Below are 18,927 nucleotides of genomic sequence, written 5' to 3' on the forward strand. Positions count from 1 at the left end.
GGGATGGATTGCACCCTCAGCAAGTTTGCGAATGACACTAAGCTAGGGGGAGAGGTAGATACGCTTGAGGGCAGAGATAGGGTCCAGAGTGACTTAGACAAATTGGAGGATTGGGCCATAAGAAATCTGATGAGGTTCAACAAGGACAAGTGCAGAGTTCTGCAGAGTTCTGCACTTGGGACGGAAGAATCCCAAGCATAGTTACAAGCTGGGGACCAACCAGTGGACCTGGGGATTACAGTGGATGAGAAGCTGGATATGAGTCAACAGTGTGCTCTTGTAGCCAAGAAGGCCAGTGGCATATTAGGTTGCATTAAGAGGAGCATTGCCAGCAGATCCAGAGATGTCATTATTCCCCTTTATTCGGCTTTGGTGAGGCCACATCTGGAGTATTGTGTCCAGTTCTGGGCCCCCCCACTACAAAAAGTATGTGGGCGCATTGGAGAGGGTCCAGCGGAGGGCAACCAAAATGATTAGGGGGCTGGAGCATATGACTTATGAGGAGAGGCTGAGGGAGTTGGGTCTGTTTAGTCTGCAGAAGCGAAGAGTGAGGGGGGATTTGATAGCAGCCTTCAACTTCCTGAAGTGAGGTTCCAAAGAGGATGGAGAGAGGCTGTTCTCAGTAGTGACAGATGGCAGAACAAGGAGCAATGGTCTCAAGTTGTGGTGGGAGAGGTCCAGGTTGGATATTAGGAAAAACTATTTCACTTGAAGGGTAGTGAAGTACCTGGAATGGGTTACCTAGGGAAGTAGTGGAGTCTCCATCCCTAGAGGTGTTTATGTCTCAGCTTGACAAAGCCCTGGCTGGGTTGATTTAGTTGGGATTGGTCCTGCCTAGAGCAGGGGGCTGGACTTGATGACCTTCTGAGGTCCCTTCCAGCTCTATGATTCTGTGATAATTATCTCACACATTACAAATAGCTTCCCCAATTATCACTCCTAATATCATTACCTCACAGACACTAACCTCCTCCCCTCACTCCCCCTTTGTTCTAAAATCTGATTTGTCAATTTTATGTGTTCACTTTTTTTTGATTGTATCACTTTGGTATATATATAGTCGTGCCAATTTTCTTCCACAAATTGATCTGAGGAAGTGGGTCTGGCCCACAAAAGCTCATCACCTAATAAACCATCTTGTTAGTCTTTAAAGTGTTGCATAGTCCTGTCTTTTGTTTCAATAAAATAAATAATATATCTTGCACTATTATATTTAGCTGAAGATTCTAAGTTTTGTAAATCTTATCTCTCTGTCTATAGACCCATTTCCCCATTGGTGCACTTTACTTGTATATCTTGTATCTTTCTTATACTCATATGTGTTTGGGGCTTGTTTTTGGTTTTAGAATCGATGAACATTTTAAAACCAGCCCCAAAATCCCAGGAATTGACCTGAATTCCACCAGAACGTTCTTTGAGAAGCTAATGAACTCCCAGCATTCCATCCTGCTAGACCAGGTATAAAGGTGTTATATAAGTGTATTAAAAATAACTGCTTCATAGTCCTTTCAGAAGGGTGTGTGTGTGTGTGTGTGTGAATGTTAAATATGTGAGTTGGTTTTTACTGAAAACTGCGGGTTAGATCCTAAACTGGTGTGCATCAACATAAAATCCAGTAATCTCAATAGAGCTACTCAGATTTTCACAAGATGACAATTTGTCCATGATATTGTTTTTAAAAAGGGGTTGCTGTGTGTGTGTGTGTGTGTGTGTGTGTGTGTGAGAGAGAGAGAATGTCTTAGAAAAGGTTTAATAGTAGAGCGCTGTAATTAGGACTTTATTACTTCACAGAACTTTTAGTAGCACATTTTGAAATGTCACATAGAAACGAACCTAGAGGAGGGTTTTGGAAAGTGGAGTGACAAATAGCTCACTTAAACCCCCAATACTCTAATAATAAAGTAACAAAAATAAATAGAACAAGGGTTCAGGTCTGCAATAAGGGTTTTTAGCATCCATGTCAGATTTAAATGCACAAAATCTTAAACACTGGATTAAATGTTACCTTTTTCCTATTGCTGCCCTTGACTCCCAGAGTCCACTCTGCAGTGTGAGCAGATAGCAATGTCAGCCTGGATTTTCCAGCTTCACAAAGTACATTCTTGCTTTTGTGGGTTATCTTCAGACCCTTAACCATGTGGAAGCTCCCGTAGCAGGGTAAAAAAGAGCTGGGAATGAGACTTGTGCCAGAGATTGTGAGCATGTATGTGTGGTGCACACAGTTTTATAGATGAATACTGAGCCAGCCAAGCCTCTTATTGTTCTTTTGGGATGTATGCTGAGTTGCTGCCTTTTGTCATTTTTTCCCCTCAGATCTTAAAGAGTTTTGAAAGCTTTTTGATTCCTCAGCTATCTAGCTCCCCACCAGATGTTGAGGCAATGAGAATCTACCTGATTCTCCCTGAATTCCCCCTGTTTCAAGACTCGAAGCATTACATAACGTTAACACTTCCTCTGGCGATGGCCATTCTGCGACTCGATACCAACCCCAGCAAAGTATTAGGTAAGGGATCAGCATCATAGGTGTACCTTGTTCTGTGTCATGCCTTTACTACCAGTTTGGAACACTAGAGCGGGGGAGAAGAGTCATTCACAAAACACAGATTTAGGACTTCAAGGCTATGTCTACACTCGCGGCTTCTTGCACGAGAAATATGAAAATGAGGCTAAGTGTGGAATGTCGCCGAGCCTCATTTGCTTACCTAATGAGCCACCATTTTTGCAGAAGAGGCTCTTGCACCAGAAGGAGCTGTCTATACTGCTCCTTCTTGCGCAAGAAAAACCCTCTCGCGCAATGATGTTATTCCTGAAAATCATCAGCGTAACAGCATTGTGCAAGAGGGTTTTTCTTGCGCAAGAAGGGGCAGTGTAGACAGCTCCTTCTGACGCAAGAGCCTCTTCTGCAAAAATGGTTGCTCATTAGGTCTGCAAAAATGGTGGCTCATTAGGTATGTAAGTGGGGCTTGGCAATATTCCTCGCTTAGCCTCATTTGCATATTTCTCGTGCAAGAAGCCGCAAGTGTAGACATAGCCCAAAAGTGCTCCGTCTTGGCTTAACTCTTCTGTTGAGCTAGCACTGGCTTCATTGATAGGCCAGTACTGAGTGCTACTCATGATGCTCCATTGATGGCTGGTTTGAGATTCAAACACTTGATCCTTACTCTCTTTTTTCTTAGAGACCTTAATACCAGCCGTGCCTCATCCATGAAACAATGTCTATAGAAATCCTAGTTTCTTGCACTGTATAGAAGACTGAAAGAATTGGGTTTGTTTAGTTTAGAAAAGAAAAGACTAAGAGGGCACATTATAGTAGTTTTCAAGTATCTAAAAGGTGGTCACAGAGAGGAGGGAGAAAAATTGCTCTCCTTGGCCTCTGAGGATAGGACAAGAAGCAATGAGCTTAAACTACAGCAAAGGAGGTTTAGGTTGGACATTAGGAAAATCTTCCTGCCTGTCAGGGTGGTTAAACACTGGAATAAATTGCCTATGGAGGTTGTGGAATCTCCATCACTGACACTATTTAAGAGCAGGTTAGACAGACACCTATCAGGGATGATCTACACAGGGCTTGGTCCCATTGTGAGGGAGGGACTGGATTCGACCTCTCAAGGCCCCTTCCAGTTCTATGATTCTGTAGATCTGTACAGGGTGCTTGTACTCCTCCCTGCTAGCAGCTATTTTTTTAAATACTGAAACCTCCATGGGAGTAAATCCCCAAATAATGGCTTATTCCCAATGTTTGAAGTTAGTGGCTGAATTCCAGATGCTATTTTGTTTTTCACAAAATTTAAAGGCAGGCTGGTTCTAGGGGTTGTGGCCTGTGTTGCAAGCAGAGCAATACTAGAAGCTGAGAGGCAGTGTCGCTGTAGAGGGTAGGCTGGGGTTATTGCATTTGACTAGGGAAGATCTCCCCTTCTAAATAAGGAGTATGGGCAGAACTTTAACACTGATGGGATTTTCAGAGGTCATTGGGAGAGAGGCACAGCCTGCAGGCAAAATGGAGTGAGAGGGGCTAGGCAGAGGGATGGATGGATGCATACAGAGAGAGGAGCGAGCAGTTCTCCTTCGTTTAAGAAGGAACAATGGGTTTTCAGCAAGAATCCTGCAAAAGTCAATGTGGGCTCAACCACTGCTCGGGATGAGGCTGCTGACAAGCAAATTGGTCATTGCTGAGAGGGGAAATAGGAGTGGAGGGAAGAGAAAACATTCCCTAAGTGGTCGTGGGATTCAAACCTCTGCTTAGCTGACTCCTAATCCAATTGCCTATGAGCATCATAGGAGGGGAGTAAAGAGAGAGCTTGAGAAAAACATTAATGAGCTGTTTTTAGTTGTAGCCGATCTGATCTGAAGGAAGTGATGGTGTCATTCCAATTTGGTAACATTTTATACCTGCTTTGTACTTGTCTTGCAGAAATATAAATGACTACACTCCGGCTATGGTGAACTTGAATCCAGATCGCGGTGTATAATTTCATGAATAGAACTGTATTGTTTAAGGATGGAGTTGGGACATGGGAGTTATTCTGGACCTAAATGGTGTTGTCTTTGTTGCCCATCTTGACTCAAGGGTGTGATGCTTATGCTGTCTCGTGTTTTGGACAGGTCATGCAACAGCCACTCTGGAAGTGGGTTAGCTTATTGGCAATCATTGGAGTATTGGATTATGGTTGTAATTTGCCCTTCAGACTTCAGGACATGTGGCTAGTGAATAGGAATACAAATTATGACCAAGGTGGTGTGGGGAAACTTCCAGAAGCTCTGCTGCGTAAAGGAGTCCTTGCTTACAATCTTACAATCTTTACTTCACAAAAAAAATATATATTATTGCTTGTGTCAGTTTTTCAGAGCTTCTTTTAAGGAAACTATGGAGCCCATCTTTAAAATAGAGAAAGAAGGTACCATATATTGTATTATAATATATCTTCACAGATTCCATCACTATAATGCCTACTATAGCAAGTGCTCTAACAAGAATATTTATTTTATTTTCCTCTAGATAACTGGTGGTCTCAAGTATGCCCAAGATATTTCCTGAGGTTAGTAAACCTCTATAAAGGCACCGTAATTTATCTCCTGAATGGAAGAAAAACATTATTAATCCCTGTCCTGTTCAGTAGTTACATTACAGCTGCTCTCAGACTGCTAGAGAAACTACACAAGGTAAGAGGCAAGCATGTGTATTTTGGAATGCTGCACTGGCAGCATTTCTTTTCCATACCAATTCTTCTAGCCATGTTGTAAGGCCAGGGCAGTTGCAACCCGGGATACTAATTCACAAGCCCTAGGATGAGGAACCATGTTATCTGCCAGAGCCATTTTTAATTGCAGCCAAGGAAAGGGCTAGAGTGCTGGCACTTAAACTGAACTTGAGGCTACATTTTTTACATTCATAGAACATTGAAGCAATTCAATAAATAGCTATGCTTCAGTAAATACCTCAAGCAGTGGCAAAGCACGTGGAATGCTGTGCGTGTGCGCGCGCACACACACAATTTTTATTGTATTTTAGCTTATTTCCATGTTCAACAAATTTATTGGATGCAAGCTAAAATCTGAGTTCTTTTCTGATGCTCTCATTGGATCTAATCCTGCAAGCTGCTTTATGGAGGCAGTTTTAAGCATGCAGGTGGATCCCTCCTCAATGAAGAAAAAGAGCTTGTGTAATTTAAAAGGGGGGAAATGTGCATATCCCCTAAAATTTAAAAAAAAAATGTTTTCTTAATCAGGTGAATCTGAAGATTAAACATGTGGAATATGACAAGTTTTATATCCCAGAGATTTCCAATTTGGTGGATATTCAAGAAGACTATCTTATGTGGTTCTTGCAACAAGCAGGAATGGTAAGGTGTTTTTAGTGAGTTATGAAATTGCTATCCATCTTCACCACATCAGTGCTATCTATACATTTATAGTGCTATCTAGGATTCTATTATTTTTATTGGCTTTAGTATATTTTCACTTGAAAAAACGTTTCTTTAGAAAAAGATTTAACATTGTAGTCTGATTCTCAGTGGGTCAGTATTGCTGTAGTTGACCAGCTTTCAGAATGGGAAGAAAATACTACGTGTAGTTCAGATGGCATACCTATAGAACATGCTGACTTATACCTGTATATAATCACCCTTTCAAAAGGATAAGTAAAACTTTAAATGGCAAAGTTAAAGATCATCAAAAGAAAGGACCCAAGGCAGAACGGAATAATCAGGCTGACTTAGAAGCTAAATAGAGAACATTAAGTGCACCCTGCTGGCAACCCCCAAAACAAAATGTTGTAACAAAGATTCAAACAAAAGCGCCGGAGAGTACAGACGAAAGAGTGTTGCATTGTAGAACAAAGATCTGTCTCTGAAATCTCTCTTTAAAAGGGCTAGTGATGGAGGAGACATGAAATTATATATCTTACACATGATCAAGGGGAGCCATCAAGGCTCAATCAGTTGAAAGTCTGTTGGAAATGGACTGATGGCCTTGTGTAAAATCTGATATTGACCAATATGCCAGAAATTTCATGCACTGCTGGCAATGCAGATTAGGAGAGAAGCAAGACTCCCTTAAAATCCCAAAGGATATATGATGGATGGTTCAAGTCAATTATACCACACAGATGAAATAAATACCTCTTGGTAATAGTGGCTATTTTCACAAAATGGATCAAAGGTTTCCCTCCCCTGGCCTGGCCCTGCTACAGTTGCCACTGCTACATAAAGGCACTTCTTACTTGGCTTCAAGCTGCTGCAGTGAGAGAGGGATGGGAGTAGTCCTCTTTCCCTGGGGCAGCCTGCACCCCGAAATCCTCATCCCTGGCCCCACCATATAGCCTGAGTCCCCAGCTGGAGCCCTCACCCCGTACATCCCAACCCTCTGCCCTCGCTCTGAGCCCCTGTCCCACACTCCAGACACCACAACCCCTCCACTGCACTCCCACACACTTCGTGTCAAACATCACCTCCATACTGGTGCACATATAAATTCTGCAAATGAAGAGTTAGAGGGAATGCTGGACCTTACCCAATTAGTATGAGAGCTCTATGGAATCAAGGGTAAACGGCCTGCTTATTAGAGGTGGAGGGCTGCAAGACAATTAGAAGCAGCTGATAGGTAGATAGGTAGATTGGGGCCAGCTGACTGCACTTCAGGCCTGCTGGAGGCCTTTAAATTCTCCCAGTTAGAAGGTGGGGGTGAGAGTGAGAGAACGGAAGGAGAGGTAGAAGAGAGAAGGAGAACAAGTGTTTGAGACAAAATACTAGAAGTTATAGAGCTAGACATAGCAGGGAAGGAGTTCCAGAAGGAGTGGCTGAGCTCTGTACCCCAGAAACCAGCTGCAAGTCCCACCCCTGAGAAAGAGGGAAGAATGCCAGCCCAAACATGGTAGTGTAGATGCTCTCTTGCTCAAGAAAGCTTTGATGGCCATTTTAACCGTGAGGGCTTCTTGCGCAAGAAATTTATGTTGCCTGACTACACTTCCCTCTTGTGGAAGAGCTGTTGCGCAAGAGGGCTTATTCCTTGTGGGGAGAGGAATAACTGTTCTGGAAGAAGCCCTGTTTTACAGCTCTATACTGTAAATTTACTTGCGCAAGAACGCTCGTGTAGTGTAGGCAGCAGGCAAGTTTTTGTGCAAGAATAGCTGTTCTTGCACAAGAAGCTGCCAGTGTAGACATACCCTAATAGTAAAACCTAATACATTTATTGAAAAGTGGATTAAAGGAATATATATGTTAAATGAAAATTGTAGCATTTGGTAGTTGACTGAACTTAAAAGTTGTGGGCTTAGTATTTATTTGTGTGAAATGCTTCATCTCTAGCTTTACTAGTGGGACTATTAAGAAGTTAATAAGGTATATTTTGTTGATTTCTTGGAGTGAAATTCACCCATTAATTGAGACCTACCTGACATAAAAGCTTTGACGTGGCCCTCTGCTCAGAAGTGGAAATGATTGTGAGTCTTTTCCTACAAGAGGAAGAAACTGGAGTTTTCATCTGAGAAGATACAGGTTTAAAGGAACTGGATCTCCTCTGACCTAGTCCATTTGAAAAAGCACGTCATGGAATATGAAACCAGAAGAATTAATTTTTGTCTTTATCTCTTTCCACAGAAAGTGAGACCATCTATTATGCAGGTAGGTTAAAAAAAAAAAGACTCTTCAGTTTGCAAGTGCTTGTCCAAGTCTCAGATAAGAACTAAAAATTTATTTTCTCCTTTGTAGGATGCAGTAACCCTCTGTTCTTATCCTTTTATCTTCGATGCTCAAGCCAAGACCAAAATGTTACAGACGGATGCTGAATTGCAGATGCAGGTAGCCAGCTCTCCTCTCTTTCATTGTGCCTATCCCTAGTCGTCTTTCCTGCCTTCTTCCACATATTTAGGTGACATTTGCTAATAGTTTATACTTGGGCAGGATTTCATTATTTGTGTAGTTGTGTGCCGTCTGGCAGCTATTAAGTTTCTGAAGTCTGTCTTACTGATGGATTTCACTGAGGCACTGCTAGAACCCTTACAGCACAATAATTCTTTATGTAAATAAAGATATTTCATTAGGAGAGGTTCACTGTGATCAGAATTGTATTTTGCACCTTGCAATACATTGAGCAATGTGGGATTTTCATTATGTTCCACTAAATGGATGACATCAAATATGGCTTCTTTCTGGAAATCCTGGTATCGATTGACTGATTCTCAAAAATCTTAGTGATGTTCTGTCCCCTATGCCCTTGACCACAGTGAATGAGATCAAGCACCAAATCTGCACTGAATTTGTAGCCAGTGTTAACATCTGATGGCCTTCAACATAAACACACTTATGTGCTATAGAGAGTGGAATCTAGATCTCTAGTGGAGGATGGTGGCTAATAGTTGGTCAGATATAATACATCTCTCCAGTAGATGTAAGCGATGCCACATTTTAGTTAGCACATTAGAGTGCTTTCTTTTGTTGTTTGTGAATGTAAAAATGGTGGTTGTCAACAACAATGGGGTCATTTCCTTCAACATTCACCATGGCAGGTGGAACTAATTAGTAATTAGTCACCAGTTAAAATGTAGCACAGGTTGCCAATGTCCAAAAGTCATAGAATCATAGAGCTCGAAGAGACCTCAGGAGGTCATCAAGTCCAGCCCCCTGCCCAAGGCAGGACTAATCCCAACTAAATCAACCCAGCCAGAGCTTTGTCAAGCCAAGACGTAAAAACCTCTAGGGATGGAGATTCTACCACTTCCCTAGGTAATCCATTCCAGAGCTTCACCACCCTCCTAGTAAAATACTTTTTCCTAATATCCAACCTAGACCACTGCTCCTTGTTCTGCCATCTGTCATTACTGAGAACAGCCTTTCTCCAGCCTCTTTGGGACCTCCCTTCTGAAAGTTAAAGGCTGCTATCAAATCCCCCCTCACTCTTCTCTTCTGCAGACTAAACAAATGCAAATCCCTCAGCCTCTCCTCATAGGTCATATACTCCAGCCCCCTAATCATTTTGGTCACCCTCCGCTGGACCTTCTCCAATGTGTCCACATCCTTCCTGTAGTTGGGGGCCCAGAACTGGACACAGTACTCCAGATGTGGCCTCACCAGAGTCGAATAAAGAGGGATAATCACTTCTCTGGATCTGCTGGCAATGCTCTTCTTAATGCACCCTAATATGCCATTGGCCTTCTTGGCTACAAGGGCACACTGTTGACTCATATCCAGTTTCTCATCCACTGTAATCCCCAGGTCCTTTTCTGCAGAACTGCTACTTAGCCATCCCCTCATCCAGGTCATTAATAAAAATGTTGAACAAAATTGGTCCAAGAACAGATCCTTGGGGCACTAAGCTAGAAACCAACTGCCAACCTGGCATCAAGCTGTTGATCACTACCAGTTGGGCCTGACAGTCTAGCCAGCTTTCTATCCATCGCAAAATCCATTTATCAAATCCATATTCCCTTAACTTGCAAGAATATTGTGGGAGACCATATCAAAAGCTTTGCTAAAGTCAAGGTATATCACATCCACTGACTTTCCTATATCCACAGAGCCAGTTACCTCATCATAGAAGCTAATCAGATTGGTCAGGCATGACTTGCTCTTCGTGAACCCATGCTGACTATTCCTGATCACTTTTCCCTCTTCCAAGTGCCTCAACATTGATTCCTTGAGGATCCCCTCCATGATTTTTCTGGTTACTGAGGTTAGACCAGACTATAGTTCCCTGGATTGTCCTTCTTCCCTTTTTTAAAGTTGGGCACTACATTTGCCCTTTTCCAATCATCTGGGATCTCTCCCCATCGCCACGACTTTTCAAAGAAAATGGCCAAAGGCTCCTCAATGACATTTGCCTGAGTACCCTTGGATGCATTAAATCTAGACCCATGGATTTGTGTATGTTTAGTTTTTCTAAATAGTTCCTAACCTGTTCTTTCCCCACCAAGGGCTGTCCCCAGGTCTTCCCATATTGCGTCACCTGGTGCATTTGTCTGGGAGCTGACCTTGTCCGTGAAGACAGAGGCAAAGAAAGCATTGAGTACTTCAGCTTTCTCCACATCATCTGTCACTAGGTTACCTCCCTCATCCAATAAGGGCCCCATACCCTCTCTGATCACCCTCTTCTTGCTAACATGCCTGTAGAAACCTTTCTTGTTACCCTTCACATCCCTTACTAGTCGCAATTCCTATTTGCGCTTTTGCCTTCCTGATAATTCCCCTGCATTCTCGAGCTATACAAGTTGTTACCATCTGATGGCTGTTATGCGGACTGTGTACAAAGAGAGTGCCTAATTTTGTAAGTGACAGGTTCCTACACAGTTAAAAACTGCCACCACAGTTGTCACTAGTGGTGGCTCTAGTTTTGGTGGATCATTGAAATACAAAGAAACCTGGCACCAGTCACCCACTCTCACCCCACACAAGGTAAGCCCTTTGCAACCTCAGCACCCAATCACAAGGCAAGTCCATGACCCCCTCCTTTGACAGCCACTAACAATAACTCAGATCCTCTCTCTCACTCACACAATGCACTTGCATGTTGGTGTACAGACAACTGCTGTATTTTCAACAGTTTTGATCTGTCATTGATTGACTATGACAGGGGAACACTGCAACATCTTTGACCAAAAACTTTTAGCATTACATGTGTATTAGCAGTGTATTATGATGATAATGCAAATCTTTAGACCCACATTAAAAAAACCTTAGCAGATTACATTATTTTTCTGTAAACTGGGAAAGCTATTGAAAATCAGCCAGGCTGGTTCAAATACCAGTCAGGTAGTTACTCAACTTGTGGAGGGACTAAAAGTTGAATGCTCCACAGAGACTAAACTACCACCTCACTCCTTGAGGAAGTCCTTCTAAGTCATGATTGAGACACGTTGTTTGGTTAGCATAGGAGCAGCTTGAATTGCAGTTTCCTATGTTGCATCTGTTCTGTATATTGAAGACTTCAGCCTCCTAAGAGGCAGTTTATTTATGAATACATACTGTTGTGAAGAGAGAGGGTTGTTGCTGTTGTAACAAGAGGGAAGGAAAGAATACCAAGGACTGGTTACAAACTGGTAGGTGGTGGTGGAGGTATGGCTGTCTCCACTCACCAGTGCCACAATAGCCTGTTTTTTTTAGTTTTTCTCTTTTTTGTGTTGTTTTATAGGTGGCAATCAATGGAGCAAATTTGCAAAATGTTTTCATGCTTCTCACTCTGGAGCCTCTGCTGGCCAAAAGCCCTTTCCTAGTTCTTCATGTCCGCAGGAGCAACCTGGTTGGCGATGCTTTGAGGGAGCTGAGCATTCATTCAGATATTGATTTGAAGAAGCCTCTGAAGGTATGATCCCTTCAGTAGTTTTTCCCCTAATCTTCCTTATTTTCCTTGTTTCCTTTTCCTTTGTCTTGCAAAAAAATGCCCCCTCAATCCCTGCTACACACACAGTGAACTCAAAATAAGGTATGCTGACTCCTCCTTGGCTATAACGAGTAGCAAGGTATTATCCAGCCAAGGAGGGGATGAGTCAGCATGCTTCCTCATCAGCAGGCTTTATTGGGACTGGTTGACTCTGTGTGCTCTCCTTCTTCATTGTAAAAAAACCAAATAAAGGAAGCCACAGGAAGGGGTTTGGCATCTACTGTGGAGGACTCCATTTTGTGGCTATTATCTGGGTGTGGATGGTGAGTTGGGAGTAGGGTGTGAGACCAAAGCAAAAACAAACTCCAGAACAAGTATCTTGTTTTTACACAGATTGTTCAGTGTCTTTTTGCCATTTTGAAGAAAGAACTAAATAATGAGTGGGTTCTATGTCTGAGAAGCCCCACAATTCAACAGCTGCTAGTATCAGTCCCCCTAACACCTCTGAATAGAGAACTGTTCTTCTACTTGTGGGGAGGGCCTGTGCTGTTGCCCACAGGGAAGCTGATTATTTATTGAATTATCCAATTAAAAATAAAAGTTGTCTTAGTACTTCGCTTCCTTACACACACAAAGCACTGAAACAGACCTGTTGTTGAAGTTGTTTTTGTATGTCTCAGTTATTAATTTGCATGACCTATGGTTAAAGCTGATGCTTCTAATCTACAGTTACATTTGGCATCCTGATCAGTTCTTTGTTTTCATGGCAGGTGATCTTTGATGGGGAGGAGGCTGTTGACGCTGGAGGAGTCACAAAAGAATTCTTTCTCTTGTTGCTAAAAGAACTCTTGAATCCCATTTATGGAATGTTCACCTTCTATCCCGAATCAAACCTGCTGTGGTTTTCAGATATGGTGAGTCTTGTGAGAGCACACGTGCTACAATGAAGTTAGTGAGAAAAAATAAGCTGCTTCTCATTTTTTTCCCCCATGATGCAAGAAAGGTCATCTCTCCTCCTCTGGTGAAAATTAATTTAGGACCATTAACTTCAGTAGACCTATGCCAGTTAGTCCTATTTGTCTAGTATTAATCCATTAGACAAAAATGTATAAAATCTTAGTTGGTGGTTAATAATGAAAGTGAAAATAGATTCTTTTTACTGTTAACACTGAGAATTTAGGCTGTTGTAATTGATAAGGGTAGAACAATTGAATGGTGTGTATTAATTGCTTAATTTTATATTTTAACATCTTAGCTATAAACTTGATGTAGAAAATCAGAGACTTCTAGCCATAAGGACTTCAAATTTCTGCTCTTTGTATAATTGCAATCAGTACACTACAGTATCTCATTAATGCTGTTTAATGTGCAATGCCAGGAAGCCATGATATAATTATTATAACAACAAAGTTATTCTGACTTACTTACCTCTGCAGATGGTATTTTGAGTAGTGTGGAATGAATGTCAGTATTATTCAGGAGATGCTTCACTCTCTTCTTAGCTAGCAAAATTGAAAATTACTTTAGTGGATAGTGTACTGAAAGGCTAAGAATAATTGTAGTTTAAATGTGAAAATATTTTGTTCATATGGTTGCGAGGTTTGTGCATCACTGTTGTCACTGATGCACACATCTTTAACTAAACAGCAATGAAGAAGGACATGAAACACCTCACTAGTTGCCTGTAAGCTCCTGAATAACCGTTTTCTTATGCATGACTTTTAAATGAAAATAGGCTAGTTTGTTTGGCTTGAAACAGTGACTTACAGTATTAGGAATGGAAACATTGTGGCCTTGGGAACCTGGCTTTTTGGGGGGGGGGGGGGTCCAACTTGAGGGATGTACAAATGGTATAATAGATTAAAAGTAACTTTGATATTTGAAATTTGTCTGTAACAGTGTAAAGCGGTGATTCTGCTGCTAAGGCTTCAAACCCTTCCAGTCTGTGTGGATTAGGTATTCTTTTCACAGGGAGCTCATGGCAGGATTGGAGCCTACAAGTGATATTTTTACATCTGTTCCTCTCCAGTATCTAGGGCCAGTTCTTTAAGAATAACATTATAAATAATGATTTACAGTACCATTTACTGTGCAGGAGGTGTTATCCAAACAATCAAAGAGGACAGTCTTGGCCCTAAGATGCTGACAGTTGAGGGCCAGATGTTCATAGGAGCTTAGCTTCCATTTTGGCAATTAACTGAAATGGCTGTGTTTTCAGAAATACTCCATATCTCTAGGGGAGCTGCTTGGGGGCTGAAAACCTGGGTCCAAATTGTGTTGCTCCAATGTATGTATATTTGCAGGGGGAATATATATTTGTGTACATTAAGCTGCACAATTAATTTTGTTCTAATTGTGACTTCTCTTTGTGTTTGAAGTGTTTTGTAGAGCACAACTGGTTTCACTTGATTGGCATAGTATGTGGACTTGCTATATATAACTTCACTGTGGTAGACCTCCATTTCCCGTTGGCCCTGTACAAAAAGTTGTTGAATGTGAAGCCCTGCTTAGAAGACTTAAAGGAGCTGTCTCCTACAGAAGGAAGGTATAACGCTGAAGAACTATTTAGGCTACTGTTCTGTTCCGACTTCTTGCGGGAACTGGGAGGAGAAAGTGCTTGTTAGAGGACAACATATATGAAACAGGTTAATAACTGGTTAATATTAGTTAAATAAATGACCTGTTGTCTTGATCAGGTAGTTGATTCTAGGTGCCCTGTTCCACCAAAGTGCTTAGTTCTAAGCACGTGAGGAGTCCCATTGAAATCAGTATGCCCTCTCACATGCATAAGAGGCTGGCTGAATCAGGACCAGAGTGGAGTAGAATCATGGGGGGGAGGAGGCTGCTTGTCTTTTTGCACTTCACTGTTGTCCAGTGGCGACATAGGGATGTGGTGGAATGTATGTGGGGGTTTAGAAAGATCTGGGTTCTCGTTCCAACTCAGTTGCTGGCCTGCCTGGGGACCTTGGACAAGTGACATTGCCTCTCTTGGCCTCTGTTACCCCATTTTTGGTCTGACTCATCTGTTTAGTCTGTAAATTCTCTATAATATAAGCTTTGCCATCTGTCCATTGCCTGGCCCAATAGGGCTCTGATCTCTGTCAAAGCCTCTGTGAGCAACCGTGATGATAACTGGCTAGAAAGACAGTCAGATGTTAAGAAGAAAAGGCTTCTCTTGAGATGTAGACACTGAAGAGTTGCTTCTCCTGCCTTGTTTTTTTCCTAGCTCCTAGCAGGTTGTGAGTGTCATGTTACATGAGATTCTTGAATGGATTATCATCTGCTATCAGTTACTATGTGATCTTTTTTTTTTTAGCTCCGAGTTTTTAAACAAGATTTGATGGGGTACAGGGAGGGGCTGGAAAGATACAGGAGTCCTGCAGCCACATTTTGGGAGACATCAATAGGACTCTAAAAAATAGGGCTATAGTGTGTGTCTTCCCCCTTTCCTCTGCCTTTTCTGCAGCCCTCATGCCTATCTTGTCATCCTCCAGAGCTAAAAATGGAATGCTTTTTTGCAAACACTGGACCACTCAACAGGATTCCTGTTCTCGTCAGCCACGGACTAGACTGAGTATTAGTAGTATGACATTTAGTAGTCGACCTCCTTTAGGCAGCCTAGAGTTTATCTTTGTCTTAGCCTGCTACTCTGACTTAATGTTATGCATTTTCACTGCTGGGGTTTCTTCCTTTAAACTTGAAACACAGATAGTACTGCTTCTTGGATGTCTGATTTGTCTTTTTCTCCTCCCTCCCCTACCTCTCTTGCAGGAGTCTTCAGCAGCTTTTAGATTATCCTGGGGATGATGTAGAAGAAACATTCTGCCTGACCTTTACAGTGAGGAGAATTAATAATGTTTGTCATTTATATGATTTGTTCTGTGGGTGCGTGGACCCAAACAAGCCCATAAAATGTGTGCTGCGTATTGTAGAAATATTAAAAATCCTCACAGGTATTCTGCTGTTACTGTGTATATAGATCCAACTCCCATTTTCAGAAATGACTTAGGCACTCAGGAGTCTGTTTCTGGGAGTGACTCTCAGTGAGATGTAAGTGCCAAAATCCCTTTTGAAAATGGGGTTTTGGCTATGAAGTCAGTTGGCTGCTTTTGAAAATGTTACCCCATCTCAGTCTTTTTTTTTCCTTCTCATAGACTCCTAGGGTCAGAAGGGATCGTGATTATACCTTCTGTCCTCTTGAATATTTCTGTCATTCTGTTTTTAGTAAAAAGTGCAGATTCCTTTTGTGTCTTCAAACATTTACAGTGAACAATATTATTATTATGATTGTGTCAAACCTTCTTTGAGTCAGAACACTGAAGTACATGACTAGAACATTGGTTTTGGCAGACTGAAATAGTGAGGCCCCAAAAGATTGTTTCCCAGTTTATAAATGCAATTGATAGCCTTTGCAGTGGGATAGAAATGGTTATGGTTCACTGGCAGGCCTCTGGCTGAGATGGTCTGAGTTGGATCAGGATATTCTGGGTAGGCCCTAACTTTACAGGTAGGCACTTATCAACTTCCTGTTTAAATGGAGGTGTGTCAGAGGTTGAGGTGGATGCATTAGTGCAACATCTGAGCATGCCTGTTGTTAAAGAGAAGGCATGAAAGCTTGTTTCTTAAAGGGTAGTAATTAGAGTTGATATGGCTAGATTCTGGGATGGATATTGTGAAGAAACCTTACCTACCTTACTGTGCTCTGAGAAGGCTAGACTTTTGTGTTGTTTGATAAAAGGAGAACTTTTAAAATAAAGCTTCAGAGGGGTAGCCAAGTTAGTCTGTAACTAGAAAGGCTTAAAAAACAACACCTTAAAGACTTTAAAGTGCTATTCGACTATTTGTTGTTTTTTAAGCTTTAAAATAAAAGCTGTCTTATAGACCTTATCTCTAGAGCTAACCAGTTCTGGGTCTAAACACAGGTTTGTTCTACAATTCAGGGTGAGGTCATATAGCACTGATCATCACATCCACCTAAAAATGAACAGTTAAAATAGCCTTGTATAACTTTACCCAAGCTCTCTTATGCTTGGTTTCAGGTAAAAAGGAATTCTTTCATGCTTTGAAATGGATTCATAATTTTGCCCAAAAGGTCTGAAGGAGATCTGTTTTGTGGCTCATTTGTGCTGGCTGGCTAAAAATGTGGCCCTTGACATTTTAATTGAAAGACTTCAAAATAATGCAGTTATGTATGGCATTCTGACTTTGTCTGCTAATCTACTATGTGAGTAGATTAATTGAGCATCCTGTGTTATCATTATTGAAAGAAGATTTTGTTAAGCATTGGTTAAATGTAGTTTTTGGAGGGTATCCGTCTCTTCTTTTTCAGCGTGACAGTATAGCTTGGTTGTCTTCCAGGTTTGCATTTGGCCTTGATTGCAAATTGTTGTCTAAGGAGCAAGTGTTGTCTATGAAAAATTATTTACGAACAGCAGGGTATCTGTTTTTTTTTTCTTTCTAACTTACCTTGTCTGTTTTTCCTGCCTCCTTTGTTCACCCTTTGTTTGTCAGTAGCTGCACAGTTTATCTGGAATGAATGAAAGAACCTTTCGTCCATTCCTCAAGCTTGTGTGGTGACACACAGAGTATAAAAACAACCTTTTTTTAATAACATAGATATGCAGAGAAAGTTATGGCGTGACAGAGCAGAAAAAGCTAATACCCGAAGGAGACAAAATTGCGGTGCAAAAGGACAATAGGTGAGTTACTATAATTGAGCAGCAATGGCAACTGAAAATTGCTTTTTTGGTGCTGCCTATGGGTAGGGCTATACAATAATGAACTGAGGCAGGAGATAGATGGGTCAAAATAGGGGAAATATTGGGCTACAGTTTCAAAAGATGAGACCCATTTATAGTGTTCCCTCTAACATTTTCTATGCTTGGGCGGGACAAGTAGGCATTCTAGGGATGGAGTGTGGGCAGGATCAGGGAACTTTTATCTGTGGACTGTGCCTTCTCACACATAGCATACCAGCCACCCATGCAGATGCATGTTTCAAAGAGCTTGCAAATAAGGTTTCATCCTATAAAAGAACTAGCATCACATCTGGTACTTGCTTCTTCTGATTCATAAAAGTCAGAACTTTACCACAAAGATCCGGCCTTAATTCAATACAATTTGCCATGTATTAATTTGTAACACAGGATTTTAAAAAATCATTAATATCAGAGTTTTAGATATTTGCAACTCTCCAAAAAATTCTGTTTAAAAGAATCGTTTTCTTTCTTGCCTTAAGCCATTAAAACCTATGTAAACATTGTTTGAAATGTAATCATACAAATGCCCTGGCACCCCCGCCCCCCCCACCCCCATGCTGCCTGCTTTCCCTCCCTCCCTTCAACCTAGCCAGAGAGGATTGCCATCTGGATCACAGCAAGTGAGTTGGGAGAGACCTCAACAAACTCCCCCCCAACTTGCACAGATGCCAGCACCCACCCACTCCCCCCCATCTACCGCTGTTCAATCTGCTCCCTCCAGCCTAGCTGGGGGCTAGGATAAAGTCCTCCTTCTCAGACTTGCAGGCACCAGCTGTGTAGCTTGGAGTTAGGACCAGATGCACAGCACAAACTCTCCAGCCCTCCCCCACTTCACCCTAGGACATGGCACAAACTCTCCACTTCCACCTCACCCCAGTGCCAGCATCCCCCACTTTTTTCCACCTATTCCATACAGTCAGCTTCTCCCCCTCCCCTTCCTAGCTCAGGAGAAGAGAATGCTGGTTTTCTGCTTCTACCTTCTCTCCTGGCACATTCCGGACTCTCCAAACTCCCCTCCCCTGACTCGTCCCATCCAGTCACTCCCTCCTTTTTCTCCTCTCCCCAAATGCCCTTAGTCTACAACTTTTGCCCTAGCCACTTATTCCTTCCTTCCCATCTCCTCTCCCTACCTGCTCTCTGAGCTCCTCCATCTGAATTAGGCAGCTCTGTTGAAAGCTGCTCAGCTGTCCCTGTCCCTAGTCAGTCAGATAAGTTCCCACCTTCATGGGAGCTCTGCGCCTCTGAGTGGAGTGCAATAAATCGCTGTGCGGCCACATAGCTGCACAGCTTACAAAGAAGTTAGCCCATTTCGGCATCTAAATGTGTGACCTGATTTTCAAAAGAGCTTAACTTCCTACTC

At 42.0% G+C, this 18,927-nt stretch overlaps 1 protein-coding gene across 10 annotated transcripts in view; it reads left to right on the forward strand.

Annotated features, from left to right (window-relative positions):
• The window catches only part of LOC102463931 (putative E3 ubiquitin-protein ligase HERC3), a 114,534-nt gene that overhangs the window by 80,865 nt on the left and 14,742 nt on the right, over positions 1–18,927 (forward strand). For 6 of the 10 annotated variants that reach the window (XM_075929572.1, XM_075929569.1, XM_075929573.1 and 3 more), the window contains 11 exons: positions 1,347–1,458; positions 2,314–2,503; positions 4,997–5,160; positions 5,727–5,840; positions 8,094–8,117; positions 8,205–8,294; positions 11,620–11,790; positions 12,579–12,722; positions 14,187–14,353; positions 15,580–15,646; positions 17,425–17,507. In XM_075929572.1, coding sequence (XP_075785687.1) covers positions 1,347–1,458; positions 2,314–2,503; positions 4,997–5,160; positions 5,727–5,840; positions 8,094–8,117; positions 8,205–8,294; positions 11,620–11,790; positions 12,579–12,722; positions 14,187–14,353; positions 15,580–15,646; positions 17,425–17,507 — 1,326 coding nt within the window. Of the gene's footprint in view, positions 1–1,346; positions 1,459–2,313; positions 2,504–4,411; positions 4,896–4,996; positions 5,161–5,726; positions 5,841–8,093; positions 8,118–8,204; positions 8,295–10,110; positions 11,193–11,619; positions 11,791–12,578; positions 12,723–14,186; positions 14,354–15,579; positions 15,647–17,424; positions 17,508–18,927 lie in introns of those variants that run through there. The other 4 variants (XM_075929576.1, XM_075929577.1, XM_075929575.1 and 1 more) reach the window with 3 other exon arrangements.

The sequence above is a fragment of the Pelodiscus sinensis genome, chromosome 5 (assembly GCF_049634645.1).
Source record: "Pelodiscus sinensis isolate JC-2024 chromosome 5, ASM4963464v1, whole genome shotgun sequence".
Lineage (NCBI taxonomy): Eukaryota > Metazoa > Chordata > Testudines > Trionychidae > Pelodiscus > Pelodiscus sinensis.